Here is a 16,683-nt window from a genome sequence, read left to right on the forward strand (position 1 = left end):
TCTGTGTTCTACGGCAATGGTTAAAATTTAGGGTGGCTCTGCGATGAATGACAAACACACTCTTTCATTTCCCTCCTTTTTTAATAAAATTTTATCATGTTTGTGTGTTTTTTTTCCACAATTTAAGGCATCATGCATGAAAAATAAGCCATACTAAAAGGCATTATGCTCACCCTCTAACAAAAATTATACTTTAACATTTTGAAGAATATGCCGTTAAAAATAAATTTATACAAAATATGGCATGTAAGCTGGCATGTCAGTGAATCTCAAAGCAGAACATAACCTGCTTTCACAGTATTTGTAAACATGGCTTTGAGCAAAATAGGACTGAGAAGACAAGAGGAAGGGAAAGCATGCTACAACGTGGGGCTGAATTTCCCTGAAAAGCATGCAATCCATCTTAAATCATTTTTTTAACAATGCATCTTTGTAATCTCAACAAAAGATCTTTTCATTGTATCAATTAAAGTTAAGACATTAAAAAGTTCGACAATAACAGACAGACAGAGATGTGTCCATGATACTCCCTCTTCCAGAGTCCCCAAAGTCAGACATTTTTCAGATTGGTCATCAAAACAGAACACTACAAGACTTTTTTTAAGACATCCACAACTACTGTTTCTAAAAGTTGTACTTCCAGAAAATAATCTTCTCTGGATCAAATTAAAGGTTCTTCTGTATTTTTTGCTTTATTATTTCGTATCAGTGATGTAAATGTGATACTTTAAAAGAAATCTTGTAGCGTCTCCCATTGCAGACATTGAGAAGGTGCCCGGAGCTTTGGCACAGTTGTGTCCCCTTGTGCTCTTCTGTGATGATCTGTGCATTATACTATATTGAAGACCATGGAAAGGTACTGTTCATAGGAAACCTGGATCCAGCCGTCCTGGTCTGTGTCATACCTTCTGAAAACATCAGTCAACCTCTGCGGATGCAAGACACGAAATAATTTATTCATCAGCACAGGAGAAAGCCAACCCATCGTTGCTCCGTCTCCAATAGCAAACATTAAAAGACATGGCTTGAAAAAAGAAGGTACATTTCCGTAAATTACACTGGATCCATACGATATTTCAGATGCATTTGCAGACAGCAATATTAGAACCATATTTCAAAACACTTGCTGCACCAACAGACCTTCAACACTGATTTACTGAGCATACAGACCACTTTTGGTCAATGTCTGTTTCTTTTCCACTTTCAGTACTGTGAGTAAGACACATCGAAGGCTCCTATTTTACCACCCTATATCACCTGGGAAGCTGCTTCTGCTATTAGGAAAAGGCCTGTCGTTGTGCTTGGCAGCTTCCACTATAAAAAGCATGCGTGAAATTACAAAAAGGAACAAAGAGGATTGAATGGAACTTCCTTGGCAGATTCATTATTCAAAAGGAAGAGGTGTAATGTATTTTTCAGATGTACCCTTTGATTTTTATGAATACAAGAGCAGACTGCTAAGACAATATGTTACCTGTAGTACAATACAGCACTGGATGAAGTCATCAAAGGCCACCTGTCCCTTCCTCTGGCGGTCAAACTTCTCTATCAGTGTACAGTAGAACTGGTCAGAAAGACGATATCCTGCACGCGACAGCAGAAAAAAAGGGAAAATCATCAGTGGCATAGTAGCAATACATTTTACCATCCTGATTAGTGTCCATTACTGATCAAAAAATAGCCTCGCAAAATCTAATGAGACTTTCCAGGAGTTTGAGGTGCCTTGTCTGAGGATCGTCAGCTCACACAAAAGAAACAAGGCTTCTGACATACAAAGAGGTGAGACCATGGAGACTCTTAATTCAGTGACATGACATTCAGTGGACTAATTGACATAAGTATAGGAGGATTTGGTAAGACAAATAATGCCTTAAACTTGTTATAAGTCTTTCCTCCAGTTTGGGGTCTTTCACCTGACAGAGGACTTGAGAAGGTTTCAGTTGAAATCAACCATGTTAATAACAATGGATCACGCTAGAATCGATCAGATTAGAGTAATATTCCTCACCAGACTTGAAAATGAGCTACAATGTTCAGCCCTTAACTTGTCATTGTTCTGTCTTTTTTCTTTTCTTTTTTTACAGTGGGTTCTAAAACTTTGGAAAAACACAGTGCTAGCTAAATGTTTTTGGTGATTAGTACCGACGTTAAGACTTGAACAATCGGGGAACAGTAATCTACTGTGACTTGAGAAATAAGGATTGACCACAACAATGATCCTCACACATTACTGTCTCTTTAAATTGAATATACAAAATGTACACGCAACATCATTCCGTCCACTCTGCTTCTACAGGGAGCAGCAGTGGTGAGTCAGAGGAGTCCAACCAAGCAGATCATGAGATGTTTTCTGAGAGTGACAGCCGAGTGCGATACTATTATGTCTTGATTCAGAAAGATGCAGAACTACTGAAAATACTGAACTTGACATGACTGAGGAAAACAGCAGCCAGAAGAGCCAACAGCATTCAAATGAAACTATCAAACCATACTTTGCTGCTCACCGAATCCAGTCAGTGCCTGTTTGAGTTCGTTCTTGTCAATGAAGCCAGAGTTGTCCCGATCATAGGTTCGAAAGATGTTCTGCCAGTCCGTGATGTACTTCCACACACCAGCAAACTCATTGAAGTTCACCCCACCTTTGTTTTCTCTGTCAAACATGGCTGGAAAGAGAGTTAGGCCACATTAATTAAGTTCACTGCGCCAGTCATACACAAACCAAATCTGTAGTATTACAATTGAAACTTGCGAAGGAAATGAGTCAATAAGAAAGGTTGTAGAGTTTTGGAGGTTTGGTAAAGAATACCACATACTGCTCACACTTGACTAAATCCTGTCCCAATAAGACTGAGTGAAAACAGTTGGATTCACCAACAGTGCTCTAGTATTCATGGATGGATACTCTAGTTACTTCTCCAAGAAAGGGCGTGTTATCATCAGAGGGGAAGCAATTACAAGGATTGTCTCTGCAAGCAGCACAACAAAAAGACTTCCTTTCGGGAAAGATGTTGTAAATATTTTGGTTGAGCAGATACTTAATGCTTTAAGGCCACCTGGATTTTGACTACATTGCATTTTTAACCTCAACAGAACATTTCAACTGTCACTGGGGGTCTCCAGAAATCATCAACTGCACTTTCAGACAAACTTTCCCATTTCCTTCCATTTGCTCCCTCCCTTAATTATTGACGGGTGGTTTCCTCTTGACTAGTGGTCACTTGAGTGAAACAAGAGCATGTTTGTGCCCTTAGAGTGCTCAAAACAAAATAAATGTACTCAGTTGTCATGGCACACATGTAAACAAGTTGTCCGGACAGAATTTCTGAAAAAAAGCTGTTTTTTTTTTTAAACAATGTGTGGTTGTCACTGTCGGGGGTTACTTACATATAATGGACCGTACTGTCACCGGGTTGAAAGGTGTCCATGTGCCTGAGAGACAGAAAAACACAATTTCACTGATGACACACCAGTATATTGAGATGAGTAATTCAAGTGGTATTTAAAGCCAGTAATAGGTTATGCCCCTAAAGTATTACAGCACTTTTTTTACAAATTAAAAAATGTCCAGTGCAAAAAGGGAGAGCAATATGTTTACTTATAATGAAATATAAAACTAATTTCTACATGGAAACTTTATACATATATATTATATACACACACACACACACGCACAGTGTATATATACACTGTATATACACGCAAATATATATATATATTTACACACACACACACATACAACCCCTCTCCCAATTTGCTAGTATTCTCCACTGCACTGTAAATGTACAGTATGGTAGCTTCCACTGCAACTCAGACTCTTCAAAACTAATATACAGTTTCTACATCTAAAGACAAGGAAAGTACTCATCATGCCAGAGGTTAATTTTGAGAAAAATCACGAGAGAAAGTCGTATTTTGAAGTGTTCCATATTGAATTGATTTATGATGTAAAATTTCCCCATACACCAATGTATTAATAAGTATATATTGACTATCAGTTATGGATGATGTCCATTTGGGGTGTGTCTGTAGCACTCGTGTGTTTTATGGGGTGGTTTGAGTTTGGATCAATGCTATTTTGACACACTTCATGAGTGTCAATGCGCGTTGTCCGATATAATCAACAATCTCTCCCTTGGCAGATCCTGACAGACGTCCAAAGTCCCTGACTGAATCACACACTCTTTGTGAATGGCTCTCCCAGCTCTCATATTTGAGACAGACAGGGGAAAATGCAGAAGAACAGGAGGGGAACCAACAAGAGAGTATGAATGAAGTAGGACATGGGGTGAGAGATGCCAGAAAAGCAAACAAAAGCCAAGACGAAAGATTTACAGCATACCTTTGTTGCAGTAACATGACCATGATAGCCTACCCCTGCTGACTTTAGGTTCCTCCCTGAAAATTTATCCGTAGAAAAGAGCATCAATAGAATTTTAAAACCAGCTAGGTTCATTCCTCACTGCTTGATTTTATATTCCCTCCTCAGATAAGAAGAATATTCTGCTTAAGTTTTTATGTAGATTTCCCCCCCTGGGGAACTCCATATCAAGTGTTTGGCCATTTGAGGAGCAGAAATTGCTCGAGGACTTGGTGAGATGTACAAACTCTTTGAATCCTCTTTTAAAAAGGATGCAGGGAAGACAAAAAAAGATCTACTTCAATTGCTAAAGAAGACAGGTTTGGTTTATTGAGTAGTGCTGTTCAGGAATCAAGCTTGAGGCTGTTACTGTAGCTGGGGGTTCAGCCAGAATCCATATTATTGCCTTGTCTATGTATCAGTATTCATTTGAGACCTTGATATCTTGCAACTAAGCAAGTGTTTATTCACTGCAGTGCTGTGAAATCAAAACCATAACGTTCCCATTAATCCTTGATCCAGAGAAAGAGATCTTGCCTTTACACTGCTCCGAAAATGTGTTCTATTAGCTGGAAACACTGAATTTAGATCCCAATTAACCATTGTAATTGTCTGATATTGACCATCCACAGATCTACTAGTGTATCATGTGTAAGATATGGAAGCTCATGATTACAACATAGAACATTCACATCATTTTCCCTTTTTGAGTGGCATCTTCGAGTCAAACTAGTTTAATACAGTGGCTCCATAGCCATTTCACACCCTGCCAGTCGAAGGGAAGCTAATACATTGGCTTGAATAAAAAATAATGATATTAACTAAGGTAGCAGTCTGTCTATCCACATTTTGTACAAGTCACAGTTTACAACTAACTAATACAATTAGTTATAGCCATTTTAATGATCTGATTAAAGGGTTTTTCAATGTGTTTTGTTTTTTCCAAAGAAGCCATTTTGACATCTAGGTTAATGACATTTAGGTTATGAGTTTTAGAGCCCTGATTGATGAAAAAAAAACGTGTGTTTAAAGAAAAAGGAATAGGTTTCTGTTAAAGCTGAAGGCAAAAGGAAACATTTCCCATGTCAGTGTTTAAAATATAATGCTCATCAAACTGCTATAATTGTATTTTATAATACGCGCATATATATATATATATATATATATATATATATATATATATATATATATTTCATTATCTACCACTTATCCTGCTGTCGAGGTTGCAGAATACTGAAGACTATCCTCCCTGCCATCATTGGGCGAGAGGTGAGGTTCACCCTGGACAGGTCGACAGTTAATCGCAGGGTTACATATAGAGACAAAAAAAAACACCAATTCTGTCAACAGTCAATCCATCCATCCATTATCTACCACTTTATCCTACCCAGGGGATGCTGGAGCCTAGCCTCAGATGACACACACACACACACACACACACACACACAATATATGTAATATGTATAGTCGCTAATATATTTGTCGATTGGAAAGTAATTTAATCTACAAGATTTATCAAGGACTGTTTGGCTGACTTCTCCTTCAGATGTGTTATGTCAGGTCACTATCATATGACAGATATGTGCCTAAAAAAATCTGTGCACCCTTTTTGTCTCTTAAAATGTGTTTAAGGAGCACAGTTCTTGATACAGCATGTGAGATTTTAAATAATTGCTCACGAAACTATGAATATATTTTATATATTACAGATTAAATAAATAGATGATGACTGCTAATGTAGGCACTTAGTCATCCATTACAAATGTCTTCAAACCTCAATACAGCCCCAGCTTTTGTTTCTTTAGTTTAAGAAGCCTGATGCCAAACAAATCACCAATATCTTAATTGCGTTTCATTAATTGTAACACAAATGATAGAAACAGAAGCAACTAAAAGCTTATTTGTAGCAAAGCTAAACGACTGGAGAAAAAGCAAAGACGACAAGCTTAAATAGATCCATCATTATCACACACTGTGCGTTTTTCACACTGACAGCTTCAGGTCACGAAGCAAGACAGACTGCGGCTGCCCAGTGTGAGCTGGTCTGTATGGTTGAAATGCTAGTGTGTGCCTGATGGCCAACAGTGACAATACACCCTCTGTCCTGTGCACACACTGGGCTCTCACACTTGTGAGTTCCACTGCCAGTGGCGAGGTGGAGTTAGAGAGACGTGAGGTGGGGGAGGAGAGAGGCCGGCTGCAGGAAAAACATACTGGGCTGACTGCTAGTGCGTGCACACACACGCATGCACACCCACAGGACAGCTGGGATAAAGCTCAGTAGGATGCTTTCACAAGACAGTGAACATATGTATTTTTTGCCCTGGGTTTCAGAGACCTGGACTAAAAACATACAAAAGCTACATTCTGCCATGACTAGATAATTATCATTAATATTTGTAAACAGTCAAAAGTATGTATGGTATTATTTTGTTTCGGTAATGTGTTTTTCTTCTATTCTGCCTATCATGTAATAATGTATCACCTGTAATCACTGATGCATATATCTACACCTAAGATTAGCCATGCTGCAACATTAAAAATTGAGTTTGCCATTAATTTCCAAGTTACAGTCAAACACTCAAAGAATCAAGTTATTAATTACTGATAGCTCAGACTATAGAAGCAGCATAAGAAGTCAAGAGTATGACAGCACAAAAAAGCTGAAGAGCAACAACAGCAAGAAGAAAACAGTGCTCAGTTTGATTGAATTTTGGCAAACTCAACAAAATTATAGATATAAATTAAATCTGCCTTTCAGGACAGTCATCTCTTTCAATAATGTTAGCAGTCCAAGATTAGCTATTAATGCTGCTGCATACTTTGATAAATAACCCATGTTTGAATATCAATCTTCACATGCAAGCAAGTGAAAGAGCATGAGGGCGTGTTTAGTGGGAAGTCGGCTCACTGCGGAACAGGGTTAGGCCAAAGTATTTTATTTATAGCAAACAGCACAGCTAGCAGTCATACATGTAACACACATATGCACCAACAGTTCAGAGGCACAACACCAATCAGGGATGGTGTCTTATCAGGGATGATAAACTACTACTACTGCATTTTGTTGCCCTGTACTCGTACAGTGTAATGACAATAAAGTTGAATCAAATCTAATCTTAAACAGCCACAACAATGACAGACTGAGGGATGAAACAAAAAGGTTGTAACTACATTGGGAGAAAAGTCCATATCCCAATTATCAGAAAACATAAGCCATACACTCATGTGTGTCAAACCATTTCTTGCAAGAATAGATGGAAGTTACAGTTATCTTGCTATGTTGTCAGAGATAAAACTTGAAAGAAAAAGATGACAGAAATTGTTTAGCTGGACATACGAGCCTACTGGTAAAGAAAAAGAAAAACATCTGGTGGCAGCTATCACTGATGCTAAAAAGGTGGCACAGTTGACTGATATTCAGAACTAGAAGTAATCTAGTAATTTCTGGACGATAAGCCGCAACTTTTTTCACTTAAAAAAGGGGGGGGGCATTTATCCTCGTCTGGGAAATTCTGAGTCCGTTCAACTCCGACACCCAATACGACAACTTTGACAGTTTTAGTGCGCAGGAGGAGACCAAGAATTCGATCAGCTAGCCGGTGCGGTTTATATTGAGGTGCACTCAAGAGTCCGGAAATTACGGTACATAGAAGAAATTGGTCTCTGGAAGGCCCACAGAAGAAGACATCTGTATGACATTGATTGTTTTTTGTTTCGTTTGTCTTAATTTTGGATACAGGAATATTTCTACACTTTCTTGATCATGGTAAAGAATTGTGGGTTTCTGTTAGAAGTAAGTCCCTCTCTCTAAATTATGTATACTCCAGTTGCTTCAAATACAATATTTCATTTCTTTCTTGCTAGTATTATGTCATTATTTGATCACGATTACTAGATGCTTCTTTTGAAAAATATCAATTTGTTACAGTAAACCTTTAAAACCTATAGCTCCTTCCACATGAACATTTGATTCATGGGAGTCAAGCAGTGGAAGGTGTCCACTGCATGACTCATGTCGATGTCATGTAATACAGAGTTACGTTGTATACTCTGACCTGTCTGCACGCATCAGATTACTCTGAACACACAGGCCAGGTTGGGGGGATAATTAGAGGAGGCGAAGCATGGTCGATGGTGTAAAACTGTTCCAAATAAAGGGAGCATTTGAAGGTTCAGGTCGGCAGGAAAATAAGACGGACACACAGAGCGATAGTGTTGTTGGCTTCAGTAAGAACTACAGGACAGGTTGTAGTGCAGTATGTGTTCAGCTTCACTGGCTCTGTTTTCCATAACAGTGAAAGTAATGAAGGGGCAGACTATTGACTGGGAAGCCTGCTGCTCAGGGACATACGACAACACACACACATACACGAGTGTACATGCAGCACAGACACACATGGTTGTAACATACTGGTTCATATAATCATGCAAGAAGGCAGTTTGCTGACCCTAAAGCAGACAAAAATCACATACACAATGCTCATGCATGCATAACACTCACACAGTACACACCAATCAGTATGCTGAGCCTAAGCCACTACACAGCCTGATAACGGCTTCTTTCAGTGCTGCTGCTGCAGCTTGCTTTGACACTTCGGTTACTCCTCTGAAGTGTCCAGAAAGAAGGTTATCTGCAGAGAGGGATCTGCTAAAAAGCCTCTGAGACGCTTCCATAACCAATCATGGATATTTCCATTCAGATGTGACTTAAGATCTCAGTGTGAATGGTAAGTGAGAGGTGCCATTGTGAAAATACAAATTGGATTATTGTTCAGATATTTGCCACATACACATGATCCCTTTTCTGTGATGAGTATGATTTGTATGTGCACCCAAACCATGCTTTTAAATAGGGAACAAAATTATTTTTTGTAAAAAAAAAAAGGCAGCTCCTGCAATGTGGATACACCATTTTTGGCAATATTAAATCATTAGTTTTTATTGTTTATTTTGATTTTTATTTCAAACATGTCCAATAATTTAAAAAAATAATAAAAAAAAAAAAAAAATCACAATTCACTTTTGTCACACATAAATACATTCAAGAGTCAGGATTTTTAATTGTCATTACGCAGGCTCAATGAAATTTTGCAATGAGAGGTCCCAGCTCAGAGTATGTCCTCTTATATATTCATAACTTTTTTTTTGCTTAATATTAGATATTAATCGAGTATATCTATGAAGTATGCATTTTATTTTAAAGATATGAGCCTATACAAGAAATACATTTCTGCAAACATCAAAACGTCTATTATTTTAGAACCACTATGTCATTGACCATCCAAGATGTTGAGCTGGTGTAATGATATATATCAAATGAGCACGGGAAGACACTTTCAAGGCTCTTTCAGACTGACTCAGGCAAAGCACTGACAAAATTGACTTCACTTGTAAGGAGAAAGCCATATCATTTATTCAACACTGCTCCCCAAAATACCTTGCAAGACCCCCTGGAGTAACTCGGCCAAGAGTAAAGACCTTAACATTTCAAAAACACCTATATTTAATCAGGTCGTCTGAAAGTATGGCACTTGCAAATTTACCAATTTTTATTCCTTTAAAAGAAATACACTTGGTGAGCTTCTGACCATCCTGATCTTGTTTGTAGCCTTAGTTAAATATATATACATATCTGTGTGTGTGTGTGTGTGTGTGTGTGTATGTGTGTGAGAGAGCCTGGGTGCGTGCGTACGTGCATGCGTGCGTGCGTGCGAAATGCCTAAAAGTTCTACACGCACTGGACTTTTCTATGCCATTTTACTGAACTTGCTGTCTATTTGAGAAGCTGCTTCCTTTGAAGCAACATTAGATAAACTCTTCACCTCATTCTATATTGTACTGCAACCAAAATAAAACTAATCATTTTTATTCCCTTCATCTGACATTCCAGGAAAGACAAAAGAAATCCTGTTTTTTATTGCTGTAGCTTGACAGTTGCTTAAATCAAAGAGAAGCAGAAATCAATGGTGTGTAACACGAACACTGGATAGAGACAAGGAGATCAAAAAGAAGGCAGCAAGGGAGAATTAAGGATGAGAAAGAGGCAGAGAAGAAAGAGAGGATAAAAAAACAAGCATAGAGGGATTGGTACAGGGCATATGAGAAAGATGACAGGGTACAGAGCAGAAAGAGAAAGAGACAGATGGACAGCAACATGGAGAACGAAAGAAAAGTAGGTGCCAGAGACGACAAAAAGATAAAGAGAAGGGAAAGAGGCAGGCACACGTATACATACCATTCGATAAGGCCTGCTGAAGCTCTGAGTCAGATATCACACCACTCCGGTCCTTGTCCACCCTGGGGAGGAAAACCGAGATAAGATCCAGCCTGCATTAACCATTTCACACACCCACACACTCAAGCACACAATCACGGAGGGTATCAGCACTCGCAAGCTGAAACTTTATCCTCCTGAGCGCGTGCTACTATTTCAACAGTCTACAAAGAATGAATGGAGGTCTATAATCAGAGTACACAAGGCAGTTTGTACACTTGGAGCTCCCCAATAGCTTCCTTTGCAGCACTGGGTGTGTAAGTAGATATGCACAGGAGTGTGTTTAACCATTAGACAGCAAAGTGACAGTGAATCTTGGTAAGCAATTAGATCATTTAGTTCTCTACAAAGGTCACTCTGCATGAGAAACTAAGACTAGTCAAGTCAGATAAGGTGAAACTACTTGCATGAACAGTTTAACATTTCAAAAAGCTTACATTTTTCCCTTGTTGCAGAAAAAACAAAACCCTTCTGATTCGAAGATGTTATTTTCAATGACAATAATGTAGGACTGGACACTAAATTAAACATTTGAATATGTTGACAAGTATTTTGTCATTTCTGTAGAATCATGATTCACAGTTTCACATGATTTTTTTTTTTTAAGTTGAATTACAGCACAACATACCCTATTAGCTTATGATACATACGGCTATATCAAACAGTTCCTCTCGGTATGATGATAATCTTATTTTTTCCTCTACACGAGACATACCAACAGCGTTTGTATAACGAGCTGAATTGAAACAACATTGTCATGAGCAGAAGCCAGGTGTGCAAGTCATTCCTAAAACAAATAATGAAGATTGGCTGACATCACATTCCCACAAGCCTGTGAAAAAATGAACCTCTAAATGTGAGGTTAATTATATTTTGTGTTGTTTGACAGAGTAACTCTTCAAGAGGAAACATTTGAAGCTTAACGACCTGATTACTATGGAATACTGATTCATTGACTTAGTCTTTTCTTAATCCTCACAAAATGATCTAAATGCACAATAGATGAATGTTTTACTTCCAGTCACAGCAGGTGTGTTTCATTTGAATTAACTACTCACAGTCAGACAAACAGTATTTGGGTAATGACGTTCTGGAAATGTCATTATCTACATACCAGAAATGAAAATGTAAAAAATGAAGCCTCTAACTAAATACAAAGAGGTTTAACCTGCAACTGCCTCGTCAGAGACCAACTATAAGGCCTCACAGTTATGACATGTAGCTGACTCAAAAATACAGTGACTCACTTGTTCCTTAGCAACCTGCTATTGTCAACCTGTTGACGCAGCGCTCACTACACAAACACACTCTGTATTCCAGAGCGGAAAAAGGAGGGAGGATATGGGGAAACCCCTAAAAGAAAAAAAGAAAAAAAAAAAAAGGACAGGGCCATCCCAGTACTGCATTTTGTGGACTGTGTCAGACGCCAGGTATGACATGTATGCAAACTTTACGTCCATACAACTGTGTTGGCTACTTACTTTACATGCCCCAACTTCAATTATGAAGAAAAAGCCTGCTTAGTCTCCTTGAGAAGAAAAAAGCTCTTATATGAGTTTCCATCTCCATAAATGGGATCTTTGTCACAGCGACGGTGAGTTGATTTGATGCATAGTGTGGGTAGCCAATTCCACACTAACACTGATAAAGGTCTGTATAAGCTCTTCCATTTTAAGCCAGACTAACCCTCAGGCTTAGTTAGCATATTTTCTTAAACAACAAGCTGGAAACATCATTAAAAGTCCCGCTCGCCCTTAAGCACTGACGGCCAACCAGCTGGCCACTCCTTCACACTGTCAAATATAGACTTGGGATAAAAAATAAAATAATAATTAAAAAACAACAGGACTATATGAATGTCTGAGTTGGTTTATTCTGCTCAGATTTTCCCATGTTTCACTGTTTCCTATTAAGTAATCAGGTTGAAATATGGCTTGCGGGACGAAACCCACCCTACTTTCCGCATAAAACCTCCAAAATAAGGCTAAGTCACCACTGTGGGTCCCATTGCACAAAATTAATGAATGCTGCACTTGAAACCATTGAAGGAAATGCATTTGAAACCGCTGAAGGAAATTCTGAAGTTGAGAATTCTTTTTTTTCTGATTTCACGATTATTTCACCCTTTAGACTGTGGATGAAATGTTTCAATTCATGCAGTTTTGCCATTTGATCATATTGGGATTCATTTCATCTTAATAATCAATCTCTGTCCTGTTAATAAAAAGAAGCAGAGTCCCTCCTACATGTTCCAATGGGACGTGTAGATAGTGTGAATTTACGAAATAATAATTTTAGTCCAACTTAAACCACAGTGTCTATTTTGACCTAGAGAGCAGGGTGCAACCCGTCACTTATGTAGAAATACAATTGTACATTAGTAATTTACAGTCAATTCATATGAGTAATACAGATGCTTTTTTAAGACTCATTCAGAGGCGAGCTGCATTACTTCGGGAAGTTAGGGAAGAATGGCTGTTCACACACAGCACACAAGTCCAAGAATGACATGATTATCATCAAAAGAAGGAGGGAAAAAAACAAAAAACAAAAGGGAGGCTGACGCTGAACGGATTTCCAAGAAGGTGTGACACCACCAGGGTGATTGTGTGTGCGAGACACAGATTGAGAGGCCTCACATGGCAACTACGCTCTGCTGATACGAATCACATGACTGAGGGAATTCCAGCAAGGTTCTGCCGGATAAACAGATAAAGGTAGCATGCCACTGGATTGTAAAATAAGGTTGTGTTGCCATGGGAATCGTCATGTTGGCGTTCACCCCACCTAAACCCAGACAGAATCTGCAAGGCAGGAATCAAGCAAATGTGTACATCCAACCTGCTCTGAAGGGTTTGCACCATACATTAATAATTGGTTAAGAGCGTTGCAAGCCTTGAAATGCCTGCAGAAAAAACAGGGTGAAAACAAAGCAACTGGAAAAAATTCCTCTGCAGTATTACATAACGCTACTCTATAGGTTACCACAGAGGGAAACTTCTTTCCTGCCTACTACTGACCCTCTCAACTGGTGGCACACTTTGGATTCAGGATGGCAACCACACCAAGGAAGGTGTGACAGATGACTTCACATGGAAGCTTAACTGGGACAAAATCAATCCATCTAACAACGCAGAGCTTTCCAATGTGTTCATGTCAGCCTCTCACACTGCGTCAAATAGACCTAACTGCCATTTTTAAGAGAACACTGAGAGGCGTTGTGTTTGCAAGGTCTGTTTTGAAACACGCGTTAAACAATCTTGCACATCCGTGATTTTTTTTTTTTTCTCCCAAAAACGAGGGATTTGCAAATGAATCGTCTCCGGGGCTGAGGGGTTGAAGAAACCCTTCAAGGACTCATGGAGGTCTTTGACACCCAGTTTGGAAACTCTCACTGCAGTTTGCCGAGTGACTCAGGAGAAAGTCTGACAGGCGTTTTGCCGACAGAGTCTGGAGCCGCCGAGCAGCCACAAATGTAACCCAGCTAGGCGGCCACGTTACCGGGAAGCCCGCACCGTACGTAACCACCCCGAGGCGGAACAACGCTAAAACAACCAGGAAAGCCCCGGTTCTGAGCGGAAAACGTGTACCGTCTGTGAATAACCGCGGCAGATAGCGCAGCTTGCTAGAACACACACACGACAGGAGCGGAAAACCCACCTCTGGAAGATATTCCACAAGAAACCCTGATCTGGAGGGGCGCTGATATGCGGGGGGGCTCTGTAGGGACTGTGATACGCCATTTTAAAGGGACTATTAATTCGAAATAGTGCAAATAAGAGCCGTTGACTGTTGTCTTCCTGCCGGAGTTTCTGCCCGCAGCTTGTTCGATAAGGCTCCGCCGCCGCGGGGGCGTGGACCGCATTCAGCTCCTCCCACGGGGATGACGTCACACTCTCCTCTCTCCTCAGTAAAAATAGAAATGCTAATTGTATTAGGCGGGGAAAAGAAACTAAGAGAAAGAGACTATTGCTGCATGACATCTACCTTGTTAAATTAAACGTCAATATTCATTTATGTTGTGCTAATATTTCAAGCCATCCCTGTACATATTTGCTTTTCATCCTCTTGTTATAACTGAATCAAAGTACAAATTGTAGAATTTATTGGTGTGTTTGCATCTGGTACCAAATATAGGGATTTGATCAGGGATTTAAAATTCTTTTATTCGGTTAATAAACAGGAGAAATGTGGTAAGGAGTCCGTCTTGGACCGCCATGTAAGACGGCGGATGGTTCCCTGCCCTATCAGGCAACGTGAAAATGTAACTATTTGATTGTTTTACCTTTACCCTTTTTCTTTTTTAGTGTATAATTTCACCTGATTTTATTGGTCAACTATTTGTTGGGACTCTGACGTATCCCATAGTCAACCTTAAAAAACAGTGAAAGGTACCTGTGCCTTTTCAGTCCGGTAGAGGAAAGTTAAGTAGGCGTTTAACAGACTCATGTTAAGGCCAAGCGCCAATAATATTACTCACTAAATATTCACTCTAACTAAACACAAGGGGTTTTGGATTTGCAAAGAAAGAACCCTTAACATAGGGAGAAAATTAAATAAAGGCTAAATGTCTGTGGAGGTTCTCAGTCATCCAGGTCATGGTGAATTCTTGTCGAAATCCTCTTGTCTTGGCAGCCGGACTTGGATTTCTTCACTTGAACTTTTCAAGTCCAGTTGCCAAGACAAGAATATTTTTACACGATAAAGGCTAAAATGCTCAAAATCCAAATGGAATAGATTAACAGAATGAAGCGTAAAATATCAAAAGTAAAAACATAAAAATCAATGCACAAAAGGAATATAGACATCCAGCAAATCAGAACTTGAGATGAGTGGGTTTCGGTTTAAAGATGAAATTGTTTTTGACTGCTGAAATATCTGTTCCTCTGTAAGTAGCCACAGGAATAAAGGATGCAGAGATCATTTCAAACAAACTAGCAAAGCAGAGCTTTTTACAAGATAAGCACAGAAAGCTCTGGCATCTGACCATATCAAGAGGAAATGGTAGGAAATCCTCTCATAAATTTTCATAATTTCCACATAATTCAAGGTATCATAGACTTTTCAAGACTCAGGAAAGGACAAATCCCTAGTGTGTTTGTTTTTTTACTCTCCTATTTCCAAAGAAGAGCAAGAAGTGGCCCTACCTTTGTGCGTTAATTTTATAGACAGATTTTTCCATTGTTTTATCCACACCATATGGCTTTGTTTTGACTTTGGGCAGTAACTACCTTTTTTCTTAATGTTCTGAATGGATCAAGGTTTTGCTTGGGCAGTCCCTTTAAGATTCACTACTTTGGAGTTCCCTCCAAACTTTCCATGTAATGCCTGCGTGAATTCAAGAGTCCATGCTCTCCATTGTGCCAACTTGCTCCCTCAAAAGTGGCAGTTGTACTAAAACTGCACTTCCTTGCCTGAATTCACTCTTTTGATATGCAATTTGGGGAGTATTCCCAATCCCTGCCAACCACATTCAAGGTTGACAAAGAAGTGCCAGTTTGTGTCCAGTAAACTAGCTGTGACCCTGTTGGATGGATTATTGTGGAAATTGATGGACCTGCTGTACTTTCTCCACCATCACCATCAAAATCTTCATCTGAATAACAAGAGAGAGTGGAGAAGTCAGTAATGCGAGACACACTGAATGATTTAGTAGCCAAAAGTTTGTCACCCTAAAATATAGACATCAGTGTTTTCCAGCAAGGGACATTTAACAGTGATGTGGCACAATTATAACCATATTATTACACTATTTCATACTCAATGACAATCAACTCTCAGTTTATTGTCATTGAGTATGAAATAATGAGAGTGCATATGAAAGTGGTGATGCTTTTTGACTTGCAGAGGTGGGATAAGCTGCAAGAAATGTGCTGACTACATTTGTGTCAAGTAGAGACTTCATATTTAGACGGTGGAGCGGTCATGAGTGTTAGTATCTTCTTCTTCTTCTTCTTCACTTGTGAGAGAAGAAGAAAAAAAAACAGGTCACACAAACAAATGTATTCAACATAAACATGCTCTCTCGCTTTCTCATTCCATCCCTCTC

The 16,683-nt window shown here is 39.2% G+C and overlaps 1 protein-coding gene across 1 annotated transcript; it reads right to left on the bottom strand.

The window, feature by feature from the left end:
• Positions 1 to 62: 62 nt before the first annotated feature.
• On the bottom strand, positions 63 to 14,483 carry pdcd6 (programmed cell death 6). The gene is made up of 6 exons (XM_086151425.1): positions 14,295 to 14,483; positions 10,596 to 10,657; positions 3,385 to 3,429; positions 2,505 to 2,663; positions 1,475 to 1,584; positions 63 to 928 (listed from the first exon to the last, which is right to left on the bottom strand). Exons 1-6 carry the CDS (start codon positions 14,375 to 14,377, stop codon positions 830 to 832), a joined length of 558 nt encoding a protein of 185 aa, XP_086007551.1. The 5' UTR covers positions 14,378 to 14,483; the 3' UTR covers positions 63 to 829.
• Between the last annotated feature and the right edge of the window lie 2,200 nt (positions 14,484 to 16,683).

This window comes from Fistularia commersonii, chromosome 8 (assembly GCF_037954325.1).
Source record: "Fistularia commersonii isolate RoL2024-O1a breed Wild chromosome 8, RoL_Fcom_v1.0, whole genome shotgun sequence".
Classification (NCBI taxonomy): Eukaryota; Metazoa; Chordata; class Actinopteri; order Syngnathiformes; family Fistulariidae; genus Fistularia; species Fistularia commersonii.

Coding starts and splice junctions, on each gene's coding strand:
- pdcd6 (XM_086151425.1), bottom strand. CDS start 14,377: ATGGCGTATCACAGTCCCTACAGAGCCCCCCCGCATATCAGCGCCCCT. Junction 2,664..3,384: donor GACAGTACGGTCCATTATAT/GTAAGTAACCCC, acceptor CTCTCTTTCCAG/CCATGTTTGACAGAGAAAAC. Junction 1,585..2,504: donor ACAGGCACTGACTGGATTCG/GTGAGCAGCAAA, acceptor TGTCGCGTGCAG/GATATCGTCTTTCTGACCAG.